The 23,892-nt window shown below is 47.4% G+C and overlaps 1 protein-coding gene across 1 annotated transcript in view; it reads right to left on the bottom strand.

Moving 5' to 3' along the window:
• Window positions 1–7,096: 7,096 nt before the first annotated feature.
• The window catches only part of LOC128731639 (uncharacterized), a 31,393-nt gene continuing 14,597 nt past the window's right edge, over window positions 7,097–23,892 (bottom strand). Inside the window, exons 4-9 of the mRNA XM_053824771.1 lie at window positions 21,534–21,607; window positions 18,479–18,681; window positions 14,520–14,547; window positions 12,106–12,190; window positions 11,684–11,890; window positions 7,097–7,293 (exon numbers count right to left, since the gene is read on the bottom strand). Of these exons, the coding sequence (XP_053680746.1) occupies window positions 7,097–7,293; window positions 11,684–11,890; window positions 12,106–12,190; window positions 14,520–14,547; window positions 18,479–18,681; window positions 21,534–21,607 (794 nt within the window). The remainder of the gene's footprint in view (window positions 7,294–11,683; window positions 11,891–12,105; window positions 12,191–14,519; window positions 14,548–18,478; window positions 18,682–21,533; window positions 21,608–23,892) is intronic.

The following is a 23,892-nucleotide window of genomic DNA, read 5'->3' as shown; positions in this document are numbered from 1 at the left end:
ACGCGCCAAAAGAAATTTGCGAAAAAGTGCAAACAGTTCGGGTTTTCTCCCCCACCAAGCAGGTGTTCCCGTAATTAGCGGGTGTTAAAAGGCGTATCGGGCCCATCTCCGGTGTATTAATTAAAATTGTACAGGTCTTTTAGGCACGCCCCGGTGATATGCGCCACCCAACTCCCCATTAAGATAAGGAAAACTTTCCGAAACAGTCTAATGCGCGTGAGTTATTGGCGGACACGATCACGTGGCAGGTCTGGGCGCGCGAGAGTCACTTTTGGCGTGGGAGAGTTCGACATTAAAACTGTTTTACGGGCTCGAACGTCTTCCGGTGTGAAAGGCGCCCCGACGTAGCAAGGACAACCTCCACCCGGGTTCGATTCGTGTAGGTGTATTGGGTGGCAATGCGAGCGGTATGTAAACTCATTTCGATGACACGACAAGGCGCACCCTTCGAACCCGTTTGCGCGGTAAAGTTCACTGTTCCCGGGCTGGTGTCATCTTCCATTGGCAGGATTAATAAGGGAGAAATAAAAAAAAACATGGCGCTGACAATGGCAACAGCCGTTCTTGGAACCAGGGTCGCTACTATCGTAGGAGCCGTTGAACTCCGAGGGTGTTGAATATGGCAAGGTTTTACGGTAGGTGATGGAGTGCAGTCGAATCGGTCGTTTCGCAATTTGGTAGCCATTCTACTGGTGGGATTTTAAGCTTGAGCATGTCTCTAGCACAAACTGTTCGTTTAACTTTTTTGAAAGTGATTCATTGAGAATATGTTGACGAATTATTTTACACTTTACTAAAGGTTCTAAATGTTAATATATGTTTACAGTACTCTGAGTACCGTGTTGAGTGATTTCATTTTTCCTCAATTTTTAGCCTATAGCAATGCACGAAGGGTTGTTATGAATAAATAAAAGTTTTGCTTTAAAAATTGATTGCGTGGGAAGGATGATTGCTACACTGGAAGGTTCTAATACAATTGCAGTGAAATAATAGATATTTTGAATAGCACTTCTACTTTAAGTTTTAATTCTCAATTCCTGAACCATTGGCTTTAAAAGGTATTTAAGTCTATTGCGGTGAGCTGCTGTGTGCTGCGTGCCACGATGAAAACTGAAATTCCATCAACCTAGCTGGCGTAATGTATGTTATGGAGCACTTCCAGATGCAAATTTTAGCATACCTGAGTTTTCTTAGCTTTTCGTCTTGGTGTTTGAAGTACGCAGTGTCTTCCTTTGACTCGCACTTACGGGGCAGGAGAAGTTTGGAGCTATTTCGCGAACGCTTACGAAGATGGGCAACTCCAGACGCCACAAAAGTAAACACACTTTCTTCCACCCTATCTCTCGTTATACCTTCTCTCACTCTCTCACTCTTCTTTCTCTCTTGATCTTTCACATTCACTCACTTGCAAACACGCACAACTCACCGTTGAGTCACGAAATTTTCGCAGCAATTTCGGCGTAAAACAAATTTCCAACGAGTAAACAAAAGGGTTGGGAATGAAAACAAAAATCTTTAAAACCCGATCAGTGAATTGAGCTCCGACAGCACACGTGCTGGACGTGAAGATCTTTTGATGGCGCCTCGTTCATCAAATTCGACCCAAGAGCCGGCTGTGCAATTGGTACACGCACGAAACGAAGCAAATCAAACACAAAACGCGAATCACGCACCGAGAACTTTGCCTTACTGAATCCGCCGTGGATCTGTGCACACTAAAAGCTGCGAAGCTGCTCAACGCACCGACTCAGCAGGGAGACTGGTTGGCTCACAGTACCAGCCGGGCGACACTAGCTCCACTGTACACGGTAGTGCTGCGCGCCTACTATGTTGGTGTTTTTTTGCGCTCTCTCTTCGTCTACCAGCATGCTGCGTGCTTGCCCGACACGTGCTCTGTCCTGCTTGTTCGCTTTTGGCGGATGTCGCGAAGGGTGGCATTCGCAGCTCGCATTCGATTGCGTTTCGCGGTTTTTGGGAGTTGTTTTTGTCCGCTGCTTCTCGCTACCTAAGGGTGCGTTTTGCTTGCGTGTGTGCGAGCGTGCGAATGTGTCCGTTAGCGCGGCAGACTGATCTTCGTCCGCCGGTAAAAGATCAAGAACACACTTTACGCGATCGATCGCGATCATCGAGAGCGAGAGAGAGAAAGCGAGAGGAAAAAGAGCAAGAGAGAGAGAGAGAAGCGGCGCCGCGGCATCGATCGTTTGTTGATCGCGTTGCGGTTGGGATGGAATGTGTGCGTGAGCTTGATCGCGCTTGGAGACGAATTTAAAGATCCCGTCCGGAATTCGATCGTATATTTAACGGCTCGATTTAATGATCTGAAACGGTGTGCAAAAAACGAAACGCGAAACCACAAACTATGCTAATCGTCTTCACTGCAGTGATGAAGAGTGGTTTTGATAATGAAAAGAAGACGGATTAAAATTCGCTTAGACATTTTCGAATGGAAATTAAGTTATGCCGTATTTTAGATTTTGTTTAATATTTCATCGATGAATCAAAATAAATGAGTTGCTTAGAAGTTTTAACACGAAGAGCACAATATATTGGACTCTTTTGGAGTGAATATTTACAGCTGCTGAATATTCGTTAATGTCGTTAATCACTTTTTTTTCAATATTTGTACTGACTTAATTAACCAAACCATAAATCAATGCCCATTATAGGAAGATCATAGATTGAAGGTATTTTGTAAAAGTTTACAAGAACTAGACACTGAAACGTTGAAGAAGTTACCTACCTTTGAAAATGTTGAAAACATCCACGGCCATACATTTAAATTCAATCGTTCCATTGCTTTGGAAATAAACATTTCTCGAACATTTGTCATCTACTTTCGATCGTTGGTTAAGAAAACACAAGCTACACGTCTTTGTTTGTTCTAAATTATGATTTGGTTTTATTTGACAACGAATGAGGGTATCCAATTTCTTTGGCAAAATAACACAAACTGGCCCAAGTAGAGAACTAATAACAAGGAGAGTTCGAAGTGGGAAATCGAAACTGCTAGGGAAATCGATTCGGGCTATTGATTTGGTGAGTGTGATTGCAGTTTGGTAATTATTTTCGTATTAATTAAGATTGAGGGCTGTTGCATATGCGTATACAGTTTTTCATTGCCGGGAAGTACAAGGATCGTAAAAAGTCAAAAGTCTGTGTTACGACTCGAAAAAGGACCTCGTAGGGCAGTGGGAATGTTAGACAGTTCGAAAGTTTCCAACGCGGGCAATGGGGATCGGTGGAGTACAGGAAACAACCCTGCAGGGATCTCGACTACGGAAAAAGGATCTCGACTACGGTGAAGAAGGGTCCGGATCTCTCAAAAAGGAAGCTCCCTCGAAGACTGCAGTCGGGTCGCTGGTGCGCTGCTCAACAGCGTTCGCAACTCCTGCGATTACAAATATCCAATTCGCATATTCGGCTTTGCAGCCATTTTGCATATGCTTATGTATGACCCCATTAAAGGAGCGAAATGTGTCCCAGCTTAGGCGCGTTGTGCCGTGCAGAAAAATCCCGTTCCTTTGCCGCAGCACGGTTGGCTCCAAAGACTTTCAAATATAAATGTGTGTGCGTGTGTGAGTGTATGTATGTGTGTGCATTTGTGAGTGTATGATTCAAAAGCACCACCCTCGGACCCCAGCTGGGGCACCCCAGCTGGCAAATGAGTGCGCCTGGTTTTATTTTTAACTCTTTGAACATGGTGTTTTAAACACCGAGCTTCTTCCTAATCGCAAGGACATCACAAACATTGATTTTCAACAGCAACCAGCTAAAAAACTTTCCACCCCATGTTAAACACCGTGAATAAAGCAAACCATCCCCGATCGACCAGCGATCGTGGGTGGGCTTACCATTTGGGGGGCTTCCACGCAATTCCAATGAAATTGTTTAATTGAGCGATGCGCTAACCCTAAGCGAATATGTATTGAGTATGTTGCACGTGGCATACGGTTCTATAGCTCATGTGGCGCCCGCTCCGCGCTCTCGTATCTAAAATGTCGATAAGTTTTAAACATCGATTGGAAAATCTCTAAAAAACAGTTACTCCAGCGCAGCGGACACACTCTCTTCGGTTAACTTGCGCCTCGTGGCCACACAGTCTGCGCTGGGAAATAGGGACTAGCAGGTGTGCTGACACACCGACACACTGCCCACTACTGATTGATACGCCCGTGGGTGCTAAACATTCCGTGGTTAATTGTATTATGTTGGTTGCGCATTTTTTTTGTTGTTCATCCCCCTACGCTCTCTTTTACGGCTTAATTCATACCGGCTATTGTTGTGGGTGGGTTAAACGACTAACGATAGATGCGTGCGAAGATGGTACGCATGGTATTCATATGTTCCCGCCCTTTTTCGGGCGAATTTTCCACGAGTTTTCGCGCGAATTTTCCACTAACTGGTTGACACTTAAACAGCTACAGCGTGCCCTTTCTTCTGCGTGTTGTATCCATCGGGCACGCTGGGTGGATTTAACGACTATTATTGTTCGGGTCATTGAGCTGAATTGTCAGAGCCGTGGGTTACACGTGGAGGGGGGCCGTGGAAGTAATGCAGCCTCACGTAATCCACGTGCGGGGGAGCTAACATCGAATGCAGACATGCGCCATCTCACTCCAAACGCGCATCCTCGGTCAGTAGTCCTTTCTGCTTTAGATTTGTTTCCGCTCGTGAATTATGGCGTTTCGCACAAAATGGCGTTGATGGTCAATTACTAGGTTCTACCCGTATATGTGTGTGTGTGGGTGTGTGTATGTATGTTTACTCTTTATGCTTATGCTACCAGCGGAACGCTTCTGGGCATCCGGTGCAGCTACCAGCTTCCGGTTCTATCATCTAGCGGGGATATTTGCTTGTGTAATTTAATTCGTTTATTCGCGCACTCCTCAAACAGAAGACTGTTGGCCTCATCCCACTGGAGGGCAGCAGTCTTCTAGCGCTTCCACGCCGAGCCAGACTCGACCGGAACCTATTCATTCCGCGAGTGAAACTTACATATATCTCGAAACTCCTGCGTCCTGGAGGCATGACGTTTCTGGCGATGTTCAATGCTGTTTCTGCTACGTGCTCGTACGGTGCGATAAGTGGTTGTTTTTGTTTGCATTAATTTGGTTTGCTATATCGCAATTTCCAGTCTCTAAGGTTTCGGTTACATCGCAGCGATGGAGTGGTTTTTGGGAGGAAAAAAAATTAATCGAACCCTGCATTAAACGGAGCTCCACCGCTGTTGATGAACGTGCCTCGATGCCTGCCTCCATAGGTCGTGTCTCTGTGCGTCTCGCGAAACACTCGTAGACACTCCCGTAGACACTCGTTAAGTTAATGTAGAATTAAGCTTTACCACAATTTGCCCCACGTCGCTGGGATGGACGTGCGAGTATCGCCGTACAAACGGTTCGGTCACAGGGGTACGCAAGGATTAACGTAGCATATGGGAAGATGGGATTACTTGTTGGTCGATCATGTTTCGTACGGTTTGCTGTGTTATCGTGTATCGTTTAAAAAATCCTACTGCAGCACAATTGCTTCATATTAAAACGATCATACACAATAGCCGGCGATGTTGGCTTCTCAGTGCTAAAATAGTATCATAACGTTTTTTCCGCACGCTGCTCACGTGAACGAAGACAACTAATGGCGACTTATGTATTATGTGTTAGTAAAAATCTCACCTTGCAACAAGATTAAACATCTCTCACCAGCCGAACATCGATTCAGTGTACGAAAAAGGGGTTAAGTGAGGTAAATAATTGTTGAATCGTTCGTACCCGCGGGGGTTTCGTTACAATCTACTTTTGATTCTGTGTCTCCGACGACCGCCCGATCGTCGGCAACCTAAACGATTATTTCTAGGTTAGATAATATATGCTCTGATGTATGGTATGCTGCTAGTATCAAACGAGTTATCGTTTCAACGCTATCTCTAGTCGATAATTGTCTAATGTTTAGGAAGGCAATACTGATTTATCATTATTCTAGTTGGTTTCGGGTTTTGTAAGTTTGTTAGATTTGCTCGCTAAACACAGTTCCAAAAATTGTTACAAATATTTCTCCCCATTTACCCTCGCACCAGGGGTGTAACCATTGGATATCGGTTCGCCACCAGTAATATGCTTCTGACCTAGGGTTCATGCTCATCTCCTGAGGATCAGGAGCGAACCCGCAAACAGTCACAACGCTTGGGAAAATTCTGAGTAGATACCATAGCACAAATACGACACCGGATTGAGGGTTCTTACACAGTACGTAACTCTATCCATGCAACGACATTTACAAGCATTACACATCCAGGATAGATGGTCGTGGATCTAGACGCTGGGTCTACGCCATCCGAACGCCACGTTCGGTCCCATCCGTTAGGGACGACGCATGCAGATAAGATTTGCGATAGATTGTGAACTACGCTATCGTTGCCTGTTTAACCGTCTTCCCGTACGGAATGGGAAGAGAGAGAGAGAGAGGTGTTTGTTCCTCGTTGCGGCAGTACTAACTATTCTATCGGTGGAGACTTTGGGTTCGGGCACCAGGTTTGCACTGTTTTGGAGCTGCAAGGGAAAAAAAGGGATGCAAATTAACTCAGAGCCACGAAACGTCGGTTTTCAGTGCTTCGGTGGTGGAACAAGAAGGTAAATTTGAATGCCGTGCTGTGAATATGAAGATGTAAGCTCTCCTTGCATTTAGGTGTCAATTGTAAGCTGCACAGAAAAGTGCTGTGAATGAACATTTTGCTCGGGGTTATCATACATAATCGTGTGCTCCGTTCGTTGCAAAGTATCATGGGCGAAAGATGCTGATTACATCGAAACCTAACTTCATTGCATTCGAATCGCAAGAGTGCGGAATCAAATACGACACGCTACTATCGGGCAGCAGCCCCGGACACATACCTTGGCGCTTCCTCGTGGGAAGGGAAAACTCGACCTAGGGCCGATTGCAGCACGTTGGGTTTTATATATACTAGCGGAAAATCATGGCGATGAGAATCCAGATCCGATTATGTTGAGATGGAAGCGTCGCTTGTGCTGGCTAGCGACAAACTCAATTGCAGCTTCCCCACGGATGGCACCACCATAGATGCGTTACGTTGGCGGTAGGCTTAGAAGATGAAATCACCACAATCCATCGCGTAGTCGAAGTCCTCGCCACCAACGTCCTCGATCCCGTGGAAGTCGAAGGGACCGATGTCGGTGTGGTAGATGCCGCCGGCACACGGTGCCTCTATCATGTTGGTACAGTGAGTCGTCGGAAGGGCGTGCAGTGTGATGGCATCCTCGCACTGCGACCAGGTGAGTGCTACGTACACGAGGCAACAAAGAAGAATGGAATGGAATTATAAATACTTTGTTAAGCCGACACGTGTGTACGCTATGTAGCAATTTTCGAGAAGATAATGATATTCAGTGAATCACATTACCATCAATAATTTACTACTTTGTTCCTTATTTTCGTTAAGAAGTAAAGCTGGCTGGAGATGATCAGTTTTACTGTGTCTTAAATTTAGGATAGGAGAAAAATCACCCAGGGCAACGGAAACAATATTGACCGTTTAGAACCTATCTCAAGATTATAATTCTCACTATAATTCGTAAAAATTTTGTTTTTGGCCCAATAACTATAGCTCTATATCTATATAGCACATTCCTGGTTTTGCTCGATGAGACGCGTTAAACGGAGAAAGGAATGGTTCTGCTTAAAGTTATAGTTCAATTTTTCCTAACCTTGAAACCGATATTTGTCACTCTTTTCGCAATTACAAATATTTATGATCCCATCAAAGTGAGCCATAAATCCCAGACGACTTGTTTGATTTGGTGATTGATGAGATGATGGAGCCACTGACGAACACACTTCAATATTGGAATTGAACAACCCGGCTAAGTCGAATGCACGATGCGAAAGAGCGTAGAGGCGGTTGTTTTATTTCGTTTCCGAGAAGAAAAAAAAATCTCATCGCAGCAACGCTCGCAAGAAAAGGCGAATAAAAGTTTCCCAATAAATTTGTCAATCACAAACCGGGCAGCTCCTGGGAGAATTAAGCTTGAGTTCCGATTCCATTTATCTCGGCCTTCGCCGGTTCAGCGGTTCGTCGTGGCTTTGAGAAGCGTGTCTGACAGCAAAAGCAAGGAAATAAAAATCCTAGCCTTGCCGAAGTTTCGGCGCTCTCGTCTCTCGGAACGTAGGCGTGTCCCGTCCAGTGGTCGAGCTCCACAAGTCGGTTGTAGGGCTGTTCGGCTCCGAACATCCCATTAGTGACAACAGTGAAGAACAGCTCGTCCTTGGGTTGTGAAAACAGCAAAATAAAACACCACTTGAATCAGACCCACCCCTCAGGGGGCTTTCAGGAGATCCTTTTTAGCTTCGAGTCGCCCCAAGGCTGAGGTTCGAGCATATCAATTAGCCGGTTAAACAGTAGGATCGGCTCGTTATCAGGGAAATTTGATCCGTTTGGGTAATGTGGCTGTAAATTTGCGTAACCTTGACCGTTGACGCGCCATTGACCGTGAGATGGTTTCGTCTGTCTCGGTAAACACTCGAGTTACTTTCACAATTCAGGCTCCCGAGGTGCTTGGAATCTAATCCACACCGTAAGACACTGTTCAAGCACAAAAGTAATCAAACTTGGTATGTATACATATCGGGCAGGGTGTAGACTTTTCTCTCGCTTCTAGAGTCGTGCCATCCTGGCGGAAAGAGCTCCGAAAGAATCTAATCATAGGCAAACCGTGGAACATGATAATCATGATGGGCTCGCTTCTTCTCAGCACCATCATCACTTCCATCATCATCAACCAGGCGTCCATTATTATCATCCTGCCTGGATTCCTCGCCTATTCGCTCGTCTCGGCTCATTTGCACTCGCGTACACGCGACAGTCGCATAAGACACGGAAACATTACGAAGGAAAAAAAGGCCCATCCTTTTGAGCGGGCTCTTTTTTTGTTTTGTTTTCTGTTGCGCTCTACCCGTGTTCATCATCACCGTCTCGTCAACGTAATCGCCGCGTGGCGTCGCCATTGCTTTTCAGCAGGCGGCATCGAAGCACAGCCCAGGAAAAGTTTTCAAGCTCTTTATCTCACACCGCGTACAAAAAGGGCATCGGCTCGGGATGGGTAACGGAGGGGTAAACTTTTCTCTTGCCGTTTTTCCGAAACCCACGAACGAAGGGAAGCACGCTGTTCTCCGCTGGAAGGTTCTCCGTTGCCATAGGTCGGAAGGTGGTGCCACCCCGATAACACATACAAACACACACACACACACTCACGCGCGCGCGGAAACATTCGGATGAAAAGCGTTGGGTGTTGCGCCGCACCATTTTGCCGGTTTCCCGCAGCCAGCGTGCCGGCATCGGAAACGGTCCCGGGCAGGACAACCAGCGATGTCTCACTTTGGGCAGCCAAATGTGACGGATGGCAGCAATGCCGGAAATCGCGCAATACGGAGAAAAGCGGGCGCCAAATGGCGGCGCCGGAGGTTCGTGTCGCCCGGTGATTAATATGCCTCTTCCCGACGCTAATTACTTGGCAGGCGAGGAACGATGATCCGGAAGTGTGGGTGTGCGTGGGAGAGCAAGATAGAGCCAGAGTGAAAGAGAGAGTGCCTGGGTGTGTTTGGCAAAGTTGGTCCAATATCATTTTTGCGATATCCCAAATTCAATCAAAGTTCCATTTTCGGCCGGTGACAGTTTGGCGCCGAACGGGAACGGTTCGGCAGGCAATGAGAGTGTAAAAGAAAAGCGTGAAAACTTTTCTCGCCCGCTGTGTGATGGCCGGGTTATCGCGAGACGCCCAGCACCAACCGGGGGCATTTGTTTCCTTTTCATCGATGGGAAAACTGACGGCGCGTGAAATGATATCGGGAAAAAACAAACATTAATTCGAATTGACTCCTTATTAGTGCGGGATGAAATAATTGCTTTGTGCAGCAACCGGTTCAAAGCTAATGGAAACTCTTTCCCGCCAGATACCGTTGGAATGCAGCACAGTAACACATTAATCAGCGCCTGGAGCCGAAGATTTAGTAGGTGGAGTGAAGCTTGTGATAAGCAAAGCGAAACGAATGCTCGTGTGAATTTTACCACAAATTACAATGAATCAGCGAGTGCAAATGGCTGTAACGTTGTGTCCAATTAGCCGAATGTGAGTTTGCATTCATTCCTAATTGATGCTTCATACTCGCGCAATTAAAGTTAGCATAACCAGATCCTGGCTAAGCGTCAGCGGAAACAAATGCACACAAGCCGCTATTTTATTCGTGGTGGAACCGTAAGCATTTTGCTGATTGAAAATTGGTTCCATTTCGATGGAAAATTGTAGAAGCGATGAATGCTTTTAATAATTTTCCCGAGCATTCCCCTTCCGAATCGATACCGGGACCAATGCCGATGCCCTGCGGCACCGATCCGGCCCGGTTGTTAATGTCGAAAGGATGAACGAACGTATAAAAAAACGATAACAAATCTCTCGTGTTCCAACGGGACTAACAAGGACTCGTACTCGGATCCGTGTTGATTTGGCTCGCATGCGATTGTGGGAGCTTTCGAAGGGCTTTGAGTGAGCCCAATATATGTAAGTATTCGATATTCCGCAGTGATTGCCAGGCTCGGTATTCCGTCGCCTTGATTCTGGGCGATCGGTGTGCCCATCATTCGTTCTGCTCCGTCCCTTGGGCAATGGAGTAGAAATGGGAAGAAAAAACGAATGAAACGAAATCAAGCGATTTGAGCCGGAGTGGGCACGCTGGTAAGTACGGCTGGTTCGACTAGCCCTACCATCATGCAGCAGCGTCATTCGTCATCTTCAACCTTACGCTTAGCCTTTGATCAGTGCGATGTTTCAATTTTTGGGACGATTGGAAACGGGAATTGCTGCGTGAATGCTGCGGTGGCTGGAAGACGCCTCGAAACAACGGCCTTCGATGGCTTTGCCGAGGTGGAATACAGCACATCGAATCCAATTTATTTGCCTTTTCTATGCTGAAAATCAATTTTCATACTCCGATGAGCCCGTGAACGCTAAGGAGTCGCAAGCTGGCGTACCGAGGATGAACGTGCGGCCCAGGCGTCGATCTTGTTTCTCTGGGTTCTCGGTGGCGTTGTTCAATCGAGTGACAAATCGATTTCGCAGGACGATGCGAGCGACTCGGGTGTACACAAAGTGGAAACGTTTTTCGTGCAAAATTGAAATAAATGCGTTGCTTGAGACCTTGTGCAGTGTTGGGTGATTGAATGCGAGTACGATAACTCTGGCAATCGTTCGCAAACAATCTTGTTACTGTTCGGCCTGGTTAGAAATGGCTCTTAAAGATCTTCCATAGCTCACTAGCGGCGTACTAATATTTATACCAAACCTGAATATACATCTCGCTGTTGGGTACATTTCAGGAACAAAACAAGACCATTTGCACGATCAAATGGCGACAGAACATTGTTATTCTATTAAAATCATTTTTTTAGAATATTGTAACAGTTGTCTAGCGTCGTTAAGGTTGATTTTGCCTCGCACCATTAAAGTGCACCAATAAAGGCACTCGAAATGCTTTGCGAGTGTGTGTGTGCGTCCTGAAATAAAACTCCCAGTTCCAAGCGCTGAACACGGACAATGGGTTTCATGCAGCTGGCTCGCCAGCACAATAGTGACCAATAATAATTTAATATACGCTGCTCGCTTGGCGACTGACAACTTACCCCCGCTCCAGATGCCGTTCGGTAGGGTCGCCCAACCCCAACCGTGGCCCCAGGGCAGGGCACAAGCCAGCGATCCTTTCGGGTCCGCGTTGTCCTGTGCATTCTTCTTGATGATGGCGACGGCCGCCTCACCCTTCACCTTCGACGTGTTGTGTTCGATGGTGTGTCGATTTTTCCGCCTTGCTGAAACTTCCGAGCTTGTCGCGGCTGCAACACGACGAGTGATAAAGAGAGAGAGAGAGAGTGTGTGTGTGTGAGAGAGAGAGAGATGGTGGAAAATAATGCGCGAACGTTAGATTCTGGGACACTCCGGTAGAAACAGCACCGGACCAAACGTTGTAATGGCTACCGGCCAGCTATTAGAAGCGCTAGGTTCACTAGCACGGGGTAACCGTTTCCCGTCTACTCTGGTCTGCACTCACGTCGTATCCGAACGATCGGTCGCCGCAGAACTCCCATCAGGTTTGGCTTGTCGACGACCAGTTCAATTTGCGGTGGTGGCGGAAGCTGTGGAAGAAATCGAGAGCAAACCGTGCGGAACGATAAGATAAAGCTGTAACGTTGACTTCCGCTCGATGCCGAGCGCTGGTGGGCCTGGTTCTGCTGCGAATGGCGCGCAACATAAAACCATCTTTTTTCAGCGTTTCAGGAGCTGGGGGATCGTTTATTTCTGGCCGAATGGCGTGTTTAGCGAGGAAGATGACGGTGTCCCGCCGAGTGGATACATACTAGCGTGTACCTTTTTTTTCGTATGCGCCAGGGAACTTATTCGCAAATAATTCGTTCACCAGAGTTCACGATAGGATGGTGGTTTTGGGTGAAAATTTCAAACATTCCTGAACTGCCTGCGGAATGAGGCGCTGCGTAGCAAACGCAAACAGACTCAGCGTCGGTGCTGGGAAAGTGGCTGAGCAGCGAGAAAAATGGGTTCATACGCAAGATAAAGGAAAATTCAATTAGGAATTAACGAAGATTGGTGCCCTGGCTCAGTCCGCTGGAAAAGGCCGCTGATCGTGCGATACCGAAAATGGCAAAGTTGCGGTAGGTCCGGGTCAGTAACTGGGCGCCTCCATTCGCGCGTCCGTCAATTGGTGCGGGAGGCGCTTTATCAAACCGCCCAGAGGCCGGCGAGCTTTTGCTAGCAAATCCTGATTACGCGTGTTGTTTTCATGCTTTTGCTACTTCCTTGCCTACTGTTAAATGCGGTCGCGCAAAACAGGCGATTTGAGGAAATTTAGCGTTTAAAAGTTTCCGAGGATGTTTTTTTTCAGTTTTCCATGTGTTTGCGTCGAAGCTAATTTGCTGTTAGCTTTTGATGTGGGATGGCTTTTTGATAGTTTTTCCTGCTTTTACTAAGGATTTATAATTGCTGTAGCTTTGCGATAAACAATGAGGTGAAGTGAAAATTGTGGAAATTTCGCCTGATAATCAGTCAAATATTATATGAAATTTTCAAAATTTGATTCCTAGATGTAATTGCTATTACATAAAGTGCCAACCAGCAGTAGCACTATTCTGTTTATATTTCAGAAAGGAGTTATTTTATTGTTCATCCATTGTATCCATTGTAAATGACGCGAAACATTAAACTAGGTGAGCTTTTTGCACAGAAATAACAGCTCTCACGTGAACTCGTTGTTGCGAGAATTCGATGCTCCATTTATTTGCAAAAGCTTTCGGCGAAATCGTGCCTGGAAAAAGTCGATTCGATTTCGTAATTCAATTCGATTTCTACTAGTGTTAGGATCTCGCTTGGATGGATAATCAAAAAATTAATCTTGACAGTTTTCTAACACCAGGGTTGGAGCTGAATAAATTACTATTTGCTCAAGAATGTTGGTTCAATCAGATGGGAAGATCTTTACCATTTCTCCTACAGATTATCGGTATTGCTAGCAAATGCAGTAAGGCTGTTAGCAGTTAGTCTGATAGGCTGTTCTGATACGATGAATTGTGTGGTCAGTTTTGGTGAAAATGGATGCAGAGATCGACAACGGCCACAAACGGAGATGTCAAGTTGGTACGCGGTTTCGGAAACCGGAAATAGGAACCGAGAGTGATCGGAAATGAACCCAAATGGATTCCAACGAAATGAGACTGGTTTGTGCTGGTATTGGTTGCGTAGTAGATTGTAACAGGCGGTTTTTTCGGTTGTTATCGTTTTTTTCCCCAAAAGCTCTTCTAAAAAGCATACCCTTTCCAGTAAGGGATTATTCTTTGGATCGATAGGAATGTTCAGGAAGCTCGCTCTGTAACGCGATAGGTGTCTTTGGCCATGTTTTCGTGTCTGTCGAATTGTATGGGCTTAGAGATTGCATGGAATAAGGGTTTTTCAGGGGATTTCGTTGTGGTTAAAATTCTATTGAATTTCATATTTGAAAAAGGATATATTTCATTTCACATATACATAATCTGTTACACATAACGTCTTACACATAACGTTTTGGTATATGAACTTCTCCAGCAGTGTCTTCGAAAACAAACTATCTTTCCAGATTAGTTAGCTGTTGCAGAAGCTTTCGAATTTACATCGGATGTAAAAAATGTGTTTTTATTTCATTTTTGACCGCTGATTATGCTGTTGAAAATTAATCAAAAAAGTTTATGCTGTATTGTGTGCCTTTGGTAGCGAAAAAGTCAAAACTTTCGATAAGCTCTCGGCCGGACTGCCGCTGGCCCATCAAACCACACAAACTTCGGTGCCCCTGCAGGCGGACGAATTAATCGTCGTAAACAAAACCGATGGTGATTCAATATTTGATTGCGCAGCAAGCCATGACCATCGAAGCAGAACCGCGGCAATATATAGGCAATGAGATTCGAAAGTTCAACTTACCGTCTTTGTGATGGCAGCAATCCAGTCACTGTTGAAAGCAAAGAGAGAGAGAGAGAGAGAGAGAGCGAGAGAGAGAGAAAGAAAGAAAGAGAAGAAAAAACAGCACAAATAAATAGTGCGCCATGGAATGAGATTGCTAGGTTCGGTTGCCCGCAGCACAAAGCGCAACCATGTCCGCATCGTGGTGCCCGGCAAAAAGATGGCGCCCGGTGGAGTGAAAAGTCAACAGTCGGTTGAGGATTTTGAGGTAGTTTTATTTCTCCGCTCATTCGGTGGCAGGCGCGTCTCAGGAACTTCCCGTTCAGAAACGGAACTTGGTGGGTTTTGTGACGACGAAAGATAGCACAATAAAACGCTTCGACGGCTTCAATGTCGACGCTGTTATCAAAACGGATGGGTAGCACAAGTGACGGGTGTGTTTACTCATTCGGGGGTCCCGGGTTTGGCAAAGGGAGAGAACCTGTAAGGGTTATCTGGCTGCCAGCGGGTTAAGGCAATATTCATTTTACAGATTATTCACGCCCGATCCACCCGACGTCAGATCCTCTGATTCACGGTGCTCCAATAAGCGACGGAGCGTTTTGTGTTTCACATGTGTCCGAGAGGTTCCTTCTCACCTAAGAGGACGCTAACAGGACGTGATGTGCAATATGCACCTTTGCACCTGTTCCATGACCGCCCAAGTCATGTTTAGAGCGATAGCCTTTTTCGGAAACTGTAAGTACACGGATCCGACACCAAACGAATCCTTTTCACACACTAACGAAGGGAGAAAATATGCAATCTTCCTTCAGCACGACGCGAATGGCACGTGCTCCCTGGAGACGCACGTGCCCGGTACGAAAGGCTGTGTTTATTTTAAGATTTTACCCATTCGGGCATCCGTCACCGGGAGGTGTTTTTTTGTTGCTAAAAATAGACGACAACTACACGGCAAAGCAGCATGTTGAGGGAGCTCGTTATGCACCAGCACGACCGAATGCCGACGCAAGTGCCGACACCAGCTCCCAGCTAGTGGCTTCGTGGCGTATTTTCGAAAAAGCTCAGCAGCAGCGTGAAAACGGAGTAGCTAAACTTCAGCACAGCCCAGCAAGTCTCGAGCGACATATCGTACACGCTGCCGCAGCTGATACGCAGCTCGTGTTCAGCTCGCGTCATCACGAGAAGAATGCTCGACCGGATGCGCCGGAAGCGGCGATACAGCGGACCGGATGCTGGCCGCAGATGGTCCGTCCACTGGGAGCAGTACAGCTGAAACTTAACGGCGTGCACCTGCAAGGGCAGAACGGCTTTTTGGTCGAACTCGTAACACAAGGACACACTTTCCACCAACATACCTGTATCTTTAGCAGATCGCACAGCCCACCGAAATTGAGCATATTCAAGCACGCGGTCAGAGCGGCCAGAATGCTGTACAGATGCTGATCACCCTCGCTAAGCATGACCATCTGACAGCCGGCGAACGTAATGAGCGAAAAGTCGACTATGAGGTTCAGCAACAAGTACGGTTTTAGGTTGTTTCGCAATCGTGAGACCTGCCACAACAGCCGCTGGTGTTCGGTCACGCAGATTTCAATACGCCGATCGAGCGTATCCCAATAACGCCGGCGTCCTGTGAGCGCGTGCGATCCACATCCGGCAAACACCTGCTCGAATTCGCGCCCGAGCCAATAAAACTCGAGCGTTAGCCCACTCAGCAGCGTCGACACGATCATGAGCGTGTGGATGAACATCAGCGACATGAGCGTGATGGCGACCGGGTACAGCAGCACATTGAGCGTGTCGAGCAGCGGTAGCTGGAACACGGCCAGAGGGCTGCAGTTTCGCAGCAAGTTGATCCAGAAGAACACCTGCGCGATATTCTGCAGATAGAAGAGCCACAGGTAACGCGTGACCCGGTCCATAAGAGCTTTCCTGGCTGGGCGGTGTTCGTGGAACATGCTTCTTCGGTGCTGCAGAAAAGCGACTGCCGATCGAAGGTCCCGCCGGAAGATGGCCAACGAGAACCACATCACGATGCACATGGCACCGGTTAGCGTAACGAATGCCATCGCGAAGCTACGCTCCGTTAGGACACCCTCGAGGTACACGAGCAGCATGGCGGCGATGGCGCTGATTTCGTACACCACGGCCAGCAGAATGAAGGCAACCTTGAGCCAAGTCACACGGTGTCGCACGTCCCAGGAGAAAAACCCAATGAATCGATCCATTCCGTTGACGAACACGAGTTGACCGCAGTCGGTGACATGCTGCAGGTACCTCCGGAACAGACTCGCCAGCGTACCCATCGCGTATCGCTACGAATTGCTCACCACCGGTGACGGCTAGCAGGTTTCGGCCAACAATAACCACCCGGCGCGCCAAGGGACGCCCTTTTTAATCGAGTTCGGGTCCGTTCGTCGCATGGTGTGTGGTGAAGAAAGTTTCGCTAATGCCGCTAACTTTCGAGCGTGGCTGCGTCGCGCGCAGGATAATTGCGGCTCGCTGGGACCGCGCCAGATGATGGGGAAGAAATTAAAACTTTTCCACTCGCGATCGCGCTTCGGCGACAACGGTGCTGGGAATCCGGCATCCGGGAAGATGTTAATTGGCTGCCCATTCACGATGGCGTCAAGGTCCCCTCGGCGTGCCCGAAGCCAGCTGGGTGCGCGATAAACTTTGACGAAACATTCCCATCCCGGTGCGTGGGTCCTATCCCAAGAAAAGGGATGTTACCGTTACTGTGACCCGTGTCTTCCGAAACGGACCGAATGAGAAGTCCAGCCAAGTTTCTGACAAGTTTGACCTTGGAGTTCTTCGCCAGAGGGCGTTGTGGTTCTCAACTGTCTCATGGGAGTTGTGGCACTAAAGGAAAGGACCCACGACTAAAGCAAACATCGGCTCGGGAAATCGAAAATAACACATTGCCACGGGCGAACATTGTGCTGCAGCTGCACTAGCTGAAGGTTGAAGTGTTTTGTATAACGCGATTGGACCGCTCATTGAGCGAAAGCGATTCAAGCAAAACACTCGCCCAATCCCAGGCCAAGGCAAAGAAAAGCGTCCCTGACATCGAACAAACAGCAATCGAATTCGTATCATCCCAAACCGTCACCGTACCGGTTGCCCTTGGTAGAGCTTTTGTGCCAGAACCGGTGACAGTGCGAGAGATGCTGACGCTATTTGTTTGACTTGTTTGTCGAGCCGAAATGGCGGCGCTGCTGAGCGGACATGTTAGCGCTAATTTATGTCAACAATTTTCGCCCGATGCCATGCCTGTGTCATCGGACAAATCCCTTCGGACCGGCAATGGGAGAGGCGATGATGGAGAGGTATCATTGTTTCCGGGATGCCCACCTACTCGTGCCTGCTCGTGGCCAACCTTGCAAACGTTTATCCCACTTGTTGTTGCGTGGCGATGTTGATTTTTTTTCCATTCTACCTCCCTCTTGAGTGGATTTGGGCCAACAATTTGCTAGACGAGTGTGCTGGCTAAGTTTGCCTACCTTTAGAGGCGCATCAAATGAAAATTAATCTGTCGGTGCCACGTTTGCACATCGTTTTTCGCGCCCTTTCCTTGCCAGCTAGGAATATTTCAATTTTGCCCGACCCAGAGCTCGCAAGCAAGCTGGCCCGCGTTTGCTCAGGATAAGACGAATGTTTAGCTTTCCGGGCGAACTTTCTGCAGCACGGCGTTGTGTTTGCGTAGGACGCGGCGTGATTAGGTGGAATTGCTATTTATTTTGCAAACGTTTAGTGCTCGACCCGGTTCACAAGCCACCGGAAGCCGCCTTCGGAGTGCGCGAAGGCGTATTTTAACACGCGAGTGTAGGATAAAAGAGTTATACACATTTTCAGCTCTGCCGAAACAGCACGGTCATAGCGGGATATCGGCACGATGCGCACATGGTGCAAACATATTCTCGCTGGGAACCTAGTCAGCGCCATGGTTTAAAGGCGTAGCGTGGGGAAGTACTCACCTAACCTCCTTTTCCGACTTCGCAATCATCCAGTACACTTTGGAGCGCTTCCGGCGAGACCCGAGCGCGATCAGCTGCGACACACTGACGCCATCCGGTAGCGGTGGCCGCCGCGGTATCTGGCCGGTCCAGTGTGCTATCGCCAGCATTTCCGGTGCCTCCTTGACCAGAATCTTCCCGGCAGGTGACGAGCGACCCGGTTCCTACATGATAGAGAGCAAGAGAGTGTGAGAGAGAGCGAGAGAGCATGAGGCGGTGGAAGAGATGAGAGAAAGAGAGAGCGAGAGAATGGAAATGAAATCATGATTAATTGATTTTTCGCTTGCATTTGACGTTGCATCGGTCGCAAACAGTCGCAATGCTAGCAGAGCGATCGATAATGAAACGGTGGGGCAGAATTTCCGGTGGCATTTTGCGACGAAGCGATAGCAAATACCGGGGGCAGAATTTCGAGAGAACGCAAGCTAAATGTTCCATTGAAATTGAATCTGGAAATTTTATGCCAATCTAATTGCAGAGGAAGCAGGAAGTAGAAAAGTAGAAAACCAAACACTGTTTGCTTAATTGATAAAAGCTCAGCGTTTAGCAGAAATTAAACTGATAGAAAAATGTTCATGAATGTTGCGCTTTGCCAGCAGGTATTGCGAGCTTGGGAAAACCGTTAGATATTTGCTCTTTTGATGGAAATTTGTTTAATGGAAATTTATAATTTATACTGTCACATATCATCATGTATTCAAGCATCCAAAAACGTAACGGTTATCATGTCATGGATTTGATAGGATTAGGTTAGGATAGTGAATCGAAACGTAAAGCGATATAATTGTTGTTATGAAGTTTTCACTAAACAAATATGAGCAACATTTTTATCGTTTCTTTATCATCTTGGTGTGATGTGCTCCGCACTTGACTGAATTTGTTTCTCTATTTTTATGCTTCTCTGAAAGCATAGTCTCAAAATCCCTCAATTTCTTGCAAAAATGTAGTCTAAATGTATTCTTGAAATTGTACCGTCCTTTTAGCTTTTCGTTGAAACACAAATGAAGCAGCTCTTTCCCATACTATCTCTATTCCAGCTACGAGCTTTTCTATAGCGTGAATAAGTTAAAAGAAGAGTAGAAAACAACCGCTGGCAGCAGTAGAAGGAGGTTAGTTGCAGTGGCTGTGGTTTCTAACAGATCTAGACGGTTTTTGTTTTGTACAACAAGATCACATGAGTTACAGTAATTTGTTAATCTAATTTACATCAGGCTGTCTGTCGGCGTGTGGTACAAATCTTTTGAGATCTCTTTCACCACGTCGGACTGGCTGGGTCGGATGCCACAGCCGACACCGGAAGGACAGATAGCGGCACTGGCGCAGGAGCCGACCGAGGCCAGCACGCGCATGTTTAATGCATGTAATTTAATCTAAGAGAAAGTTTTTCACTAGTTAGCCTTGCGGGTGTATGGTGTATTCTGGCCTCCAACGGTGGAGCGTGGAGCAAACCGAAAGGCTTTCGTTTTGGGGTGGTTTGAATTAACACAAACTTGCTTCCAACTCAGCTCTCTTGTAAAGCTGAGGCACTGGCGTGTGGTTCCGAAGCCTTGCGGACGGTTCCTTTGCGGTTGGTTTAGAGAGAAGCAACGAAAACAATACAAAAAAGCACGATAGTAACAGCACAGCGATTGTGCAAGCCTCAGCCAGTCCCTCGGACGGATGGAGGGATGGAAATTGCAATTTATTTCCCGTTGCCCACATTACACGGGCTTAACGACGTCGGGCTGACGTTTCATGCTTGCATGCACAGTACCGGGGCTGAGCGAGCAGTATTCAAGCTCCGGCCACGGCCATAAATATGCAGCAGGTTACGGTTTATGGTTTGCCTTGTTTTGCCGGAACGCGCGCGTAAAAAATCCTGTATCCTGCTGTATGGATCCTTGTACGGAATATGTCCATTTTTGGACAACACAGCGCCTGCGAGGTAGTAAAATATCGGGCAAGCGAAATGCAGTTTTGTGTTGTTGATAATAATAAGCGCAAATCGAAGGTCGTTGTCTCGAAGGGGGCCGATCAAAAGAAAGAAACAGCTTTCCGCAACGGTGATATGATGTTTGCAGTAACAAAAGACTGTCCGTAACGAATATGTAATGAAAGTTAAATGATTCTGAAATTTATAAAATAAGTTATAGAATGTTGTGGGGTGTTTCGCTTTTACTTGGAAACCTTATCAATAGTGAGTGTGTTCTGAGGATGCTGATAGTTTATAGTTTCCGAAATCAATTTAGTAGCTAAGCAGTGTGCTATTGTTTCGTAGTGAAAGAATAAACAGTTTTCCCAGCAGTCTGTCTTGGTTGGACAAGGATCAAAATAGCAGCCACCACAGAGGTACGTGGGCTATTGTTCTAGTAATTGAACCCTTTCAGCGCAACATTGAGCTTTAAGCTTTCGACGTCAACACATCGTTAAAGCTGTAACGATCGTGTAATAGTGCAAATGGGGGACCCTAATGACGAGGGTCGTGTCGAACCACCCGTTAGCCGCGTAAGAGCTCGTACATGACGGGTGACATGATCCCGACAATAGGCCGTGTGACAGTGGTGGATGAATCCGACAGCTAAGTCTCTTCCAGGCATTGCAGGCAATTCTTCGTGCATTAAATTTAACACGAAACGGGTAAAAGCTAACGAACGCCAGCATCAGCATAGCAAATGGCGACCCCAACCGTGTGCTGCTGGGAATTGGAATTGATTTATCCTACCAAAGCGACCGTTTGTTGCGCTGGGCGCTCCAGGGATGTGAGCATTTTTGTGGCCAAATTTGGCTCCGTTTCCCCAAAGACGGTATGGATATTGAATGAGGCTGTTGCTTTTTGCTTGTTGCCAGTTTGCCAGTTGCGTTGCCTCAGGGGAGACGAAAAAAAAGGATTTTCCAAATGGTTATCAACGCGCCCATCCGGTCGTGTTAACAGTTGACGCGGGATCCGGAAAGAGTTGCAAAACCAAGCATAAAAGAAAGCCGCGTCGCGAGCAGGAAAAAGGGGCCCTGAAAACTCATTATTGCGATGAGAACTTACCGTGAACCAGGCCATGGTGGAGTCATCGTACAGTACGACCCATTCCTCCGACCAGCGGCTCCACAGGACCTGCTCTGTGGGAGAGAATGAAAGGAAAACATTTTAATCGCAAATGTATAATGAAGGGAGCGTAAATAAATAAACGGAAATACAACAGCGATCTGCTCTTACGCAGCGGCGGAGATGGGCAAACACGTGGCCATTTTGGGTGAAATTGATGAAAGTGGATTTCTTTTCAGAAAGTTGAAACCACACCAAACGCCGGCGTTCCCGATGAACCGCTACAATGAAGCGTTTTTGCTCGGCAATGGCACAACGAAAACCCGTGCAAAGATCGAGAGAGAGGAAAACGAAACAATAGCCTGCTTCGATCCGGAAGCGGTGCGGTGCTGTTGAAATATTCAATTAAATAAACGCAAGCCACATGGGACACCATGACCCGGGTCCCGTATGTTCCAGCTTATTTTTATTTTACTTCTCACGATCGGCAGCGGGCGTTCATTCATCATCTTTATCGGAAAATCATAAAGCTCGTGTGTGTGTGTGTGAGCATACACGCACGTGTGAGTGAGTGTGTGTAGGGAAGTGTACCGTGCCGAATTGGTTTCCGCTGGTTGACCGACCATGGGTTATACGGGCACAAAAGGAAAAGGTTTTCCCAGCGCCTTGGGACAAGAGCTGGAAAGCTTTTCCCATCCTATGCTATGGGGTGGATCCCTACGGAGGACGGCAAAAGAAAGCTTCCAAGTAAGGCACGCTGAGCGGCCGGCTGAGTGCCGGTGCCATGTGGGAACACGCCCGGAGTGATTGTTTCTATATTGCGACCGTAAATGGCCGGAACGAAGTTTATCATTGCCGCAAGGTCGCCCGTGAGACTGCCATTCGCTCTGGTCCAAGACTCGTGAGACTGGAACTGGTCCAAGATGCTGGCAACGAGGGTGCCCCGTTCAAGCCGGCAAGTTCTCATCAACACTTTTCCCATTAAGATCGGGGTGAAATGGAATTTTTCGAAAATTACTTCCCCCGGTCCGGACGAGGACAAATTAAAATCATAACTCCTGCCGGTGCCCCCGGTCGGTTCGTCACTAGCATCCCGGGACGAACGGCAATCAAGCCTTGTTTAATTTCCTCCCGGCCACAACGCTTCCACTCGACGCGTTCTTCTGGTGAAAATGCGACGGAGAAAACTCGCCCTCGAAAGTGCCGTAATGAGTGGCTCCGTCGAAATAGCTTCGCTCGTAGGTAGGAAGGTTCGACAAGGCCAACTTGTGACCCATTCGTCCTTTTAGCTTCAGACCCAGGGCTGGTGAATTTCTTAAATCACACTCGGTACACGATAGACGTCTTCTTTCTGATCCATCACGTCAATCTTTCGTTGGTTTCAAACTGCTGAACGTACTTGTGTCTATGTGCGTTGTGCGTGTGTGTGTGTGTGCTTTCTCTTTACCTGATGTTTAATTAAATTTATTATCACTTCTCTCTCATCTCGGCCAGCAGCCCACGTAGCTGTCCGCGAACCGAACGACCTCGAACCCCGAAACGGAAGCACTCTCAATCTCCCCACCCACATAGTGCAGTTGGGCTGTGAACTACGAGCGTGTTCGGGCACCAGGTCCGATGGCTTCCGGCGCCGAATGTCATTAGGAGGACATATCCTCTGGGAAATGAAAATTGACACCGGTTTTATGGTAAATCTTTGGGATCGAGTTTGCGCTACCTAACGGGGAAGACCGACTTCTGGACGACTCTGGGGGCGGGCGGCTGGTGGACTAACGGCGAGGGAGGTGTAAAAGGATTTTCCTTTTTCCCTGTGGCTGTGCCTGCTGCAGATGGCAGACCTCGGTCGGTGGTTCATTCGGCAAACTGAAACGCTCTCATTAATCACGGCACTGGATCGATGATGCTAATGATGAAGCCGGACAGCAGTCAACTGCAACCACGAGGCGGGCAGTGAAGGAACGGTGTGAAGAAGCAAGAGGCATGATGCTGGAGGGGAGCGATCTTTTTTTCTTCTCCGTACCAGCGTTCTGCAGAAACCTTCACATCCTTTCGGGCGGCAGTTCGCTTGGGTTGTCACCGGTAAGGGTAAAGGTTCGGTGCATTTCCCAACCGAAGCCGGGTGGAAAAATTGCGTTATCCCGTTCGATTTGTTTGTGACGTGAAGTGTGAGCCGGCGATCCAACAAAGCACCATCAATCATCCGGCAGTGAGCGTAATTGGTACATTTCGATTTATTATCGTACCTGCCGGAAGCCCGATACCGATTGGGTTGAAGCGAATGTCGGGGAAAGGAATCCCGGACGAAATATCAATAATTCAGCATGCATGATTTGAGCAAAAATAGTGAATGACATATAAA

The sequence above is a fragment of the Anopheles nili genome, chromosome 2 (genome assembly GCF_943737925.1).
Source record: "Anopheles nili chromosome 2, idAnoNiliSN_F5_01, whole genome shotgun sequence".
NCBI classification, from domain to species: domain Eukaryota; kingdom Metazoa; phylum Arthropoda; class Insecta; order Diptera; family Culicidae; genus Anopheles; species Anopheles nili.
The sequence above is the reverse complement of the archived record's forward strand: the minus strand, read 5'-3'. Positions and strand labels throughout refer to the sequence as shown.